Source organism: Bos javanicus, chromosome X (genome assembly GCF_032452875.1).
Source record: "Bos javanicus breed banteng chromosome X, ARS-OSU_banteng_1.0, whole genome shotgun sequence".
Classification (NCBI taxonomy): domain Eukaryota; kingdom Metazoa; phylum Chordata; class Mammalia; order Artiodactyla; family Bovidae; genus Bos; species Bos javanicus.
The window spans coordinates 88,814,456-88,825,263 of record NC_083897.1 but is presented as its reverse complement, the minus strand read 5'-3'; the positions used below and the strand labels follow the sequence as shown (position 1 = coordinate 88,825,263).

Below are 10,808 nucleotides of genomic sequence, written 5' to 3'. Positions count from 1 at the left end.
TTCTCATTAACTATGCTACACAAAGTACAAAGTAGGCATCCTACAGGTATTGCTGTGGTAAAAATGATCAGAATGAGCAGATTGTACAGGAATATGCTGTTACAGGAACCAGTGACATTTGAGGATGTGGCTGTGGACTTCACCCAGGAGGAGTGGCAGCAGCTGGCCCCTGCTCAAAAGACCCTACACAGGGATGTAATGCTGGAGATCTATAGCCACCTGGTCTCTGTGGGTAAGGGAAAATTCTCTGTATAACAATGAGTGAAATCCTCTTCATCTTTCAGAAATGTCAAGACCATGACCTTTATGATTTTTTACAAACAGGATGTTTTATCATTTCAGTTTTTTATGTTTATATTTTTGCTATATTTGGAATTGATTTTTGAGAGTTAAAGATCTATCTTTGCTGGGAGTTCCCTTTTTTCTCCTCATGAGTTTCTGAGCTGCCAAGACCAAGGTGATTGTAATTTTTCCTTAACAGGGTGTTCATATTTAAAACTAGACATAATCTCCAAGTTGGAACATGGAAAGGACCCGTGGACTATAGAGAGTGAGTTGTCAAGGTGGACCTATTCAGGTAAGTGAGAATTGGGGAAATGGCTTATAGAACATTTTCTTCTTCCCTGACATGAGTGGCTTCCTCTCTTCCTTAAAATTTGTTAGTCCTCCTTTTTAATATCCATCAGCCTCCTTCTTAGAATGTCTGTTCATTCCTGTTTTCTTTTTGGTGTCTATTTTACCTTTCTCTTCTTTCAGGTAGAGAGAAAAGCTCTGATTCTTGTCAGCAGATCATTTCTGGGGAACTTTCATTTCAAATGGAGATACTGGAAAGAGCCCCAAAGGATAATTCATTGCTCTGTCTTTAAAGTCTGGTATATTGATGGTCAGCTAGATAGATATCGAGGAAACCAAGGCAGCGTTTTGAGGCAGATCACCGTCTTCAGCCATGAAACAATGACCAAGAAGAGAGGCCCTAAATGTAATGTATTTGGAAAAATATTCAGTGGATGCATAGACCTTGATCCTTCAAGTAAAACACTCCATCACTTTGATTCATGTGAAAAGAGCTCGAAATCTAATTTAGACTCACTGACTTGTAATAGGAGCTATATAAGAAAGAACCCCATTGAGAGATTTGGATGTGGGAAACCACTTAGCTATAGTTCATTTTGTTCAGTGCCTGAGAAAATTCACATTGGAATGAAATCCCATGCACACAGTCAATGCGAAAAAGTTATAAATCATAAGCAAGCCCATATTCAGTATAAGAAAGTTCAAGTTGGGGAGAAACAAAATGTTTGTAGTGTGTGGGGGAAGGGCTTTATTAAGAAGTCACAGCTTGTTATACATCAAAGAGTTCATACTAGGGAGAAACTGTATGTATGTGGAGATTGTGGAAGAGCCTTCATTGAGAAATCACACCTCACTGTGCATCAGAGGATTCACACTGGGGAGAAATCCTATGAATGTTCTGAGTGTGGGAGGGCCTTCCCCCAGAAGTCTCTCTTCATTGTTCATCAGAGAGTCCACATTGGAGAGAAACCTTATGAATGTTTGGAGTGTCAAAAGGCCTTCTCCCAGAAGACACATCTCATTATACATCAGAGAGTTCATACCAGAGAGAAGCCCTTTGGATTCAGTGAGTGTGGTAAGCTAGTGGAGGTGATGGAATTCCAGTTGAGCTATTTCAAATCCTAAAAGATGATGCTATGAAAGTGCTGCACTCAATATGCCAGCAAATTTGGAAAACTCAGCAGTGGCCACGGGACCGGAAAAGTCAGTTTTCATTCCAATCCCAAAGAAAGGCAACGCCAAGGAATACTCCACCTACTGCACAATTGCACTCATCTCACACTCTGGTGTATGATAAGAGGTGACTTCTGAGAGAAGGCTTTTCCACATTCTGTACATGCATAAGGTGATGGTAATGTGGTAATATAAAAGTAATGCTCAAAATTCTCCAAGCCAGGCTTCAGCAATACGCGAACCGTGAACTTCCAGATGTTCAAGCTGGTTTTAGAAAAGGCAGAGGAACCAGAGATCAAATTGCCAACATCCGCTGGATCATTGAAAAAGCAAGAGAATGCCAGAAAAACATCTACTTCTGCTTTTTTTACTACGCCAAAGCCTTTGACTGTGTGGATCACAATAAACTGTGGAAAACTTTTAACAGATAGGAATACCAGACCGCCTGACCTTCCTCTTGAGAAATCTGTATGCAGGTCAGGAAGCAACAGTTAGAACTGGACATGGAACAACAGGCTGGTCCCAAATAGGAGAAGGAGTACGTCAAGGCTGTGTATTGTCACCCTGCTTATTTAACTTATATGCAGAGTACATCATGAGAAGCGCTGGGCTGGATGAAGCACAAGCTGGACTCAAGATTGCTGGGAGAAATATCAATAACCTCAGATATGCAGATGACATCACCTTTATGGCAGAAAGTGAAGAAGAACTAAAGAGCCTTTTGATGAAAGTGAAAGAGAAGAGTGAAAATGTTGGCTTAAAGCTCAACATTCAGAAAACTAAGATCATGGCATCTGGTCCCATCACTTCATGGCAAATAGATGGGGAAACAGTGGAAACAGTAGCTGACTTTATCTTTTGGGGGGCTCCAAAATCACTGCAGATGGTGACTGCAGCCATGAAATTAAAAGACGCTTACTCCTTGGAAGGAAAGCTATAACCAACCTAGACAACATATTAGAAAGCAGAGACATTACTTTGCCAACAAAGGTCCATGTAGTCAAGGCTATGGTTTTTTCAGTAGTCACGTATGGATGTGAGAGTTGGAGTATCAACAAAGCTGAGCGCTGAAGAATTGATGCTTTTGAATTGCGGTGTTGGAGAAGACTCTTGAGAGTCCCTTGGACTGCAAGAAGATCAAACCTAAAGGAAATCAGTCCTAAATGTTCATTGGAAGGACTGACACTGAATCTGAAACTCCAGTACTTTGGCCACCTGATTCAAAGAACTGACTCCTTGGAAAAGACCCTGATGCTGGGAAAGATTAAAGGCAGGAAGAGAAGAGGACGCCAGAGGATGAGATGGTTGGATGGCATCACTGACTCGATGGATATGAGTTTGAGCAAGTTCTGGGAGTTGGTGATGGGCAGGGAGGCCTGGTGTGCTGCAGTCCATGGGGTCACAAAGAGTCGGACATGACTGAGCGACTGAACTGAACTGTACACTCCACTCCAACACCTCACAGATTGACTGGTATCAATCACTTTTGCCGATCAGGTGAAACTCTAAGAATTGCTTATTGAAGAAAGTGAAAAATCTGCCCAACTTTCTTATAATACCCAGGCATCCATGCGTGCTAAGTCGCTTCAGTCGTGTCCGACTCTTTGTGACCCCATGGAGTGTAGCCCACCAGGCTCCTCTGTCCATGGGATTCTCCAGGCAAGAATACTGGAGTGGGTTGCCATGCCCTCCTCCAGGGGATCTTCCCGACTCAGGGATCGAACCCGAGTCTCTTATGTCTCCTGCATTGGCAGGCAGGTTCTTTACCACGAGTGCCACTTGGGAAGCCCATAATACTCACAACAGGCCACAGATGCAATCTTGATACATTCTACCACCACTGCCATCAGCCCTGGCAAAATGTAGAATCCAAGGGACATTCTCTGAACACAATATAATAAAATGAAAACAACTTTTTCTCTAGGAACTTTAAAAAACACCCTTAAAGACTGTCTGAAGATGGCTGTTTGAACAAACTTGTCTACCTCCCCACTGCACCACTGAAGTGATGGAAAGGTTTCATTAATTCCTGGAAAAGAAGAAAGGGTGCCATCCAGGAACCAGGAATTGTGAAGGATTTCTAAAAAAGAAAGCAGTGCACATAAGGTTTACAAGGGTGAAGAGAACCAGAAGCCCAGAGGAGCAGGTGGAAGCAACTAAGAAAGTAAGAGTGTATCCAGAGAAACCCCAGGTGGAGGGTAAATACATAGAAAGAGCAAGAACTGCCCCCAGAACTACAGGGCTAGTTGCATCATCAACACCCTTACATGGGTAGACAGCACTCTACTGACTTCTAATAATGGTGAACTCCCTACTTGCCGCCTGGGAAGGGCCTGAGGTTAGGTGTGGGGAATTCTGAGAAGGAAGCAAATTAGAGCCTGAGGCACCTTCAGCCTCCACAGTAATAGTGAAAGACAGAAACACATCTGTAGAGAGGGGATCACTTCCAGTCTGTGTGCTCCATGGCCAATCACCCCAAAGCAAACAGGATCCTCAGGTGTCTTACACACTTATGGAGAGTCTGAATGGGTGATACCTCAATCCATGCATTTTGTGAATACCACATGCAGATAAAACTGTAAAACACATAAAACATTGTTCAAAGCAACATTATCCTATGCCAAGCGTTGAAAAACTGTCCCTACAAGAACATGTGTCTCCCTAAAGGAGAATAAATCCATTTACTAAACCAAGAGAATAAAGTGAACTGGACTCAATCCACAGCAATATTATGAAGACAGTATAGTTTTCTCATTGTCTCCCAGTCTCCTTTCTGCCTTTGTCCCCCATCCAATACCTTCCTGATTTCTAAAGTCTAGTGTTTCATCAAAAGTAGAAATACGTTTACCATGGTTCCCATATAATTTCTTTTACAGTGTAGTTGGTTGGCTGATTTTCAAGGCAAAAGGTGTCTGCCCCTAGCAGTGTACCCCAAGCCCTCTGTCTCTAATGGAAGGGTAAATCTGTCCCCTTTAGCAGTTCCTTCAGATGTGAACTGGATAGCAGGGTCTGGCCACTCCCCTGAGTCTCAGGCCCCCTACCAATCATGTAGGCTCTTTTGAGAGAGACTATAATAGAAAATAAAGCTAACAAAAATGGACAGAATGTGGATACAATAAATTATAAAACTTTATGGAAGACTTAAGAAAGACCTTAAAAATGGAGATAGGAAGGCTCAACTACATAAAGATGTCATTAACCCCCAAATTGATCTATGAATTAACTGAAATTCCAGTCAGAATCCCAACAGGGACCCCCTTTTTTTTTTTCCAATCATGGAACTTGACCAGTAGATTCTAAAATGTACCCAGGAGTTCAAAGGACCTAAAGAAGTACAAAGAGGAAGCACTTGCCTTCTGAACAGTCAATCCTATTGTGGAGCTATTGTCCATGACACGGGATGGTGCTGGCACAGGGATTAGCAGATTGATCCTGGGACAGAAAAGAAAGCAGAGAAGCAGAACCACACACGAATACCCTTGACATTAAGCTGAGGTGGCCCTCAGAGCAGGGGGAACAAGAAGACTCATTCATCATCAACTTTCTCCCTTAAGAGGATGAGAGGAACCCGTCTCTCACCTTGTCAGCCTTTCTCATAGAGCTTTGTACACAGTCAAGGCTTAATAGGAGCCTGATGATAAATTGAGTGAGAAGAATTGTACTATTTGCCTACCCTCGCTGAGAGATTGCCTCTGTCTAATGCCTGAAATCTCTCCATTTAAACAACATTCCTTTAGCTAAGGGTTTCAACCTTGGCACCATTGACATTTGAGGGGGGTTGGATTATTTTTCTTGGGGGGCACTGTTCTCTGCATTGAAAGTTGTTTAGCAGCATCCTTGATCTCTGTCCACTAGATGCCAGTAGCCTATCCCCCTATCAAGTCATGACAGCCAAAAATGTTTCCAGACACTGTTGAGTGTCCCCTAAGGGGACAAGATCCACACTTGCCCTCTCCCATTGAGAACCACTGGATTAGGCAGTTCTCCCACACCATACTCTCTTTTGTGATGTCATACCCTCCTTGTAGTTGACTTTAGAATGTTCACAAATATCCTATGCTTCCATAGGACTGCACACTTTCACCCCTTTGAGGGTCAGAGTTGGCCATTGGCCATTTGATGAGCTGGTTCATGCTTAGTCACTCCCTTTTCTCTCTGCTGGGCCACCCATGGGGCTACTCTGTGTCCTTGAGATCTGGCATGAGTGTGTTGATAATGTGCAGAAGAGCCCCAGTCTACCTGCAGTGGGCGTGCAGCATCCGTGAGAAATAAACTCTGATTGTCTGTCATTTGTTTATAACCCAATCTACCCTGAGCTGGCATCTCTGTCCACCAAAAGGAGAGAGCCTGAGCTGGCATCTCCCTCCACCTGTTGTGAAATAGAAAAAAATGTATATTGGCCTCTGCCCTGGGTTCCTGGAACAGAGCTCCAAAACCAGTGTAATTTCCTACGTGGTAAGAGCACTAACAGCATCTTTTGTTCTAATGAGGCAACTCTGTGTAGGGTCCTTGTCACCAGAAAGACCAAGCTATGATTACAGGCTTGGAATTTTCAGCCCCAACCCCCATCCTCCAGAGAAGGGAGAGGGCTGGAAAAGGAGTTAATATTTGATCATGCCTACGTGAGGAAGCTTCCATAAAATCCCATTAGCGTGGAGTTCCAGGAGCTTCCGTGTGGGTAAACACATCCATGCTGAGAGAGTGGGCACCCCCATGTCACAGAGACACAAGCTGTTGCGCCCTGAATCCTTCCAGAACTTACCCCCGGTTTCTCCACATCTGGCTGTTCATCTGTGTCCTTTATCACGTCCTTTTATTATATAATAAACCAGTCAATGTAGGTAAGTGCTTCCCTGAGTTCTGTGACCTATTATAGCAAATGACTGAATTTGAGAAGGGGGTCATAGGAACCTCTGATTTATAGCTGGTTGGTCAGAAGTACAGGTGACAACCTGGGACTATGAACTGGCATCTGAGGTGGAAGGGACAGTCTTGTGGGACTGAGCTCTTAACTTGTCTGCACAAACTCCTGTTAGTGTCAAGATTGAATGGAATTGTAGGACACCCAGCTGATGACGCCGAGAATTTCTTTGGTGTGAGGAAAAAACCCACACATCCCAGAAGCGCTGTGAGTGTGGTAGTAGTGTGAGAGTGAAAAAGAGACATAAGAGTGTTTTCCCCAGACATCTGGGATGGCCCACCCCTACCCAGGTCAAGCCTGGGCCAAGCCTGGGAGCAGGAAGCCTCTAGGTTACACCTTCCAGGGGACCCTGGCTCAGAGGGGCATCATGAGGTTTCCTTGAACCTTCCCTGCAGGACTCAAAGCAGCAAGTCACCTGTTTGACACACACTGGGACCCTGGAGAAGGACTTTCCAAACTTCAGGTTGTGATTCATGGCCAATAGAATATTTTAAGGATTCTGAAAAGAATTGTGCATTTTAAATGAATTAGAATGAAATAACATAGCACATCACAAACAGAATAGACAATATTGGTGAATATCACATATATAAGGGTCAGTATTGTTCTGTGAAGCATTTGCTTTAGAGTCACTTGTACAATGTGTTCTTTACTGTGGGTCTTGGTGAATAAAGCTCAGAAGTGTTTTCTTGTGATGGATGTACTGCTCTTTCACACGTCCTTGCGTTTTCCCAATTCTTTACTAGGAATAGGATTCATTGTTTTTTCCCACTCTGTGACTTGTGGGATCTTAGTTCCCTGACCAGGGATTGAACTCAGGACCTTGGCAGTGAAAGCACAGAGTCCTAACCTCTGGACTGCCACGGAATTCCCAGAATTTTGCTTTATAACGAATCTTAAAAATTGCTGGAAGAGAAACAAGAAAGCCAGGAAGTAAAAAAAGAAAGAAAGAAAGTCATTTTGGACGCTCATCAGGAGAGCACATGCATCCACCTTGGACTCCAGGCTTGATTCGGGGCGCACCTGGGGCCACATAGAGGCTGACTTCTGGCATCAGGCAAAGCCATAGTCTCCCTGCATCTCAAAAATTTGATTTGTCAAATGGAGGAGGAGGGGGAGGAGGAAGAGAAGGAGGAAAAGGAGGGAGGGAAGGAGCTGTATCTACCCAGGGAACCTAAGGGAAAATGCTCGTCATGACCCCAGAGTGCTTTCAAGCCACCCTTCCCTGCACCCGTCTCCTCTGCTGGGAAATTCAGCTGGTTCATCCAATCTTCTTCAGGAGAAAGGAAAATAAAATCTTTCTGTATCTCTTTTGGACGTCCTCTTCTGTATCTGCATGGACAATAAGGTACACAATGTTCGTTAGCAGATTATTAAATTTGAGTAATGAAGAATGAAACTGGGGTAAAATAGAATTTATTTCTTCTTACAGCAAAGGCCAAGGTATCCAACCACCTGCAGAATCCTGCTCCAGGACTGGGGGCTGGGATACAGCATTTGTCAAAATAAAAGCTAGCAAGTTGGCCTGAGGCACAGGTAGAGTGACCTCACTGACCTGGGCAGCACCCACGTCTCCCTGCAGCATCAGGAAGGGTGTGCTGACAGTTCTAGGGGACCTCTGCCCCTAACCACCTGACCCCTCAAGGCTGTGATAACCCTCACTTGGCCCTGGGTCTCCCTTGCCTCCCTGCCAGACCCACTTCCACCCACCCTGTGTATCTCTGTCCTTCCCTGCCCCGCCTAGCACCAGATCTGCCTGTCCCTCTGGGCATACTCTGTCTCTAGGGTTCCTGGTCCACATCCTCTTCCCTAGATTTGAGGCAGAATTCAGAGGTCATTCAAGTCTCTCCACCCCCGAAATTTGTACCTATCTGCCTTAGTGTCTCTGAAGTCACAGTGAGCTCCACGCTCAGCTCTCCCTGCATGTGCCAGCTGGAGGAACTCTGGCATGAAGCTGCAGGTCTGTTGGTGTCTCTGTCTCTCATTACCTCTCTCTAGCTATATGATAGTGTCTGTCTGTGCACAGAGGTTGATTGTGGAGATAAGTGGGGAAATCCATACAAGATGCTTAGTATCACCCCAGGCACTTTGCAAGCATAAGATGAATGTTAATTGTACTTCCTATGGTTATTATGGAAGGTGGGCTGAGAGGGGAGACCCCAAGGGACCACACCTCTTTCCTTCTTGCAGACATTGTTCCTGGCCTGGGATGCAGACTCCTGGGCCTGGGACTTGTCTCACACAAAGGTATGACCTTGAACGACAAGACATTGTTATTCCTGGAGGAGTAGGTGGGGACTCAGATAAACTGGGAGGCCCTTGCCATGCAGCCACTGCTGGGAGGGTCATCCCTGTGAGGAAGAGTGTCTCTCAGAACATGCTGGTCAGAGAGGGTTTATGTGGGTGTCCACATCTGTCCATACCCCAGCCATGCTTCCTTTCCCACCTGTCTGTCATGGTCTATGCCACCTCTTAGGTCTAGAGATCCTCAGACTCCTAGGACAAGCTCCTTTTATGCAGCGTCCCCCACCCCCAAGGTCTTTAGGAGACCAGACCCAGGCCTAGCCCCAGGGCTGCTGTGTGGACAGCAATCCTGTGACCCTGAAGCTGTCATAGAGTGTTTGTAGGAGAAACACTGGCCCAGCAATTCTGGCCCAGCAACCATGGCTCCAACCTGGAGTTACAGGGACCAGTCAGAGTCCAGGAGCTCATCCTCTGCTGGTTTATGGTTTCTCCCATCTCTGATCCAAATCTGTTGGGTTGAGGGGGACGAGTCCAGAGGTGGGATGAAGGCAAGGGTAGGGGAGATGGCAGCTTCAGCAGGAGAGTGGAGACCTTCCAAGGCTGGATGAGAGCCAGGAGGCCAAGGCAATGGGCAGTGGATGGTCAAAATGGTGCAACACTGCAGCCATCTGGGGCTGGTGTTTGATGTCCCATGCAAGTCACCTTGGATTTCTGTTGGTAGCTTTAATGTCCCCCAACACACACAATGATTTGCTCTAAAATAGACTCTTCTCTTCCCTTCCCCAGAACTGACTGTTCCAGCTCTGTGGGTTGTGATGGTCCATCTGGGAGAGGGCTGTCCCATTATTAATACTTGACCCCCATCCTGGCTCCCAAGCCCTTGGACCTGACATGGGCAATTTCCTGCCTCTGTCCAGTGGAGTTTTCCATCTTTGGTCCCTTGTATCATGACTAAGTGATCTCTTCCTTTCCTGTTCACGACGGGCCCTACACTGGACCTCTTCTTCCCTATTCTTCCATGTTCCCCAATTGACAGTTTCATCTCTGTCTCCCCCCACACACTTTCAAATGGACTGTCCCAGCCCCATGACCCCGAAGATCTTAGAGAGAGCAACAGCCAAGGTGTCCAACCACCTGCAGAATCCCACTCCGGTACAGGGCAGGTACAGCATCCATCAGAATAAAAACTAGCAACAGCCCCCACTAGACTGGCACCTCCACGTGGGCAGGGACTGTTGTTTATCTTGTCCCTGATGTCTCTCCAGGACCTAGAATGGCGCTCAGTATGCAGTACAGACCCATTAGGTGTTGGATGAATGAACACTTTGATACAACAATTCCATTTCTAGGAACATGTGCTAAAGAAACACTGATACAGGTGCACAGGGCTGTGTGCACAAGAGTGGGAAGAGCAAACAACTGGGAAAATCTTGTAAATGTCTATTGTCAGTGACCGATGCTGAGTGAATGAATAATGGAGGTTTGGAGCATGTGTGGAACAGGAAACAGAGTGAGACAGACTTGTTCAGGACATGCTGCTAAAGAGGAAAAGCAGGTGAGAGATGCTCATATTGGTACCCTGTGGATGTGTGTAAATATAGAGAAAACCGTTTGCAATAAAACACACAGAACTGCCCTCAGTAGTTACATCTGGAGAGGGGAGGTTAGTGCTGTTCTGTACAAAGAATATCTGACAATATTTGTTTATTTTTAAGGCAGCGGCATGGATGTGTGTGCATGCTAAGTCACTTCAGTCGTGTCCAACTTTGTGCGATCCCATGAACTGTATGTAGCCTTCCAGACTCCTCTGTCCATCAGATTTTCTAGGCAAGAATACTGGAGTGGGTTGCCAATGCCCTCCTCCAGGGGATTGCCCTGACCCAGGGATCAAACCTGC

At 45.5% G+C, this 10,808-nt stretch overlaps 1 protein-coding gene across 1 annotated transcript; it reads left to right on the top strand.

The window, feature by feature from the left end:
- Positions 1-509: 509 nt before the first annotated feature.
- Positions 510-1,795, top strand: LOC133243273 (zinc finger protein 630-like). The gene has a single exon (XM_061409961.1). The coding sequence runs from the start codon at positions 700-702 to the stop codon at positions 1,696-1,698; it is 999 nt and encodes a 332-aa protein (XP_061265945.1). The 5' UTR covers positions 510-699; the 3' UTR covers positions 1,699-1,795.
- Positions 1,796-10,808: the final 9,013 nt, after the last annotated feature.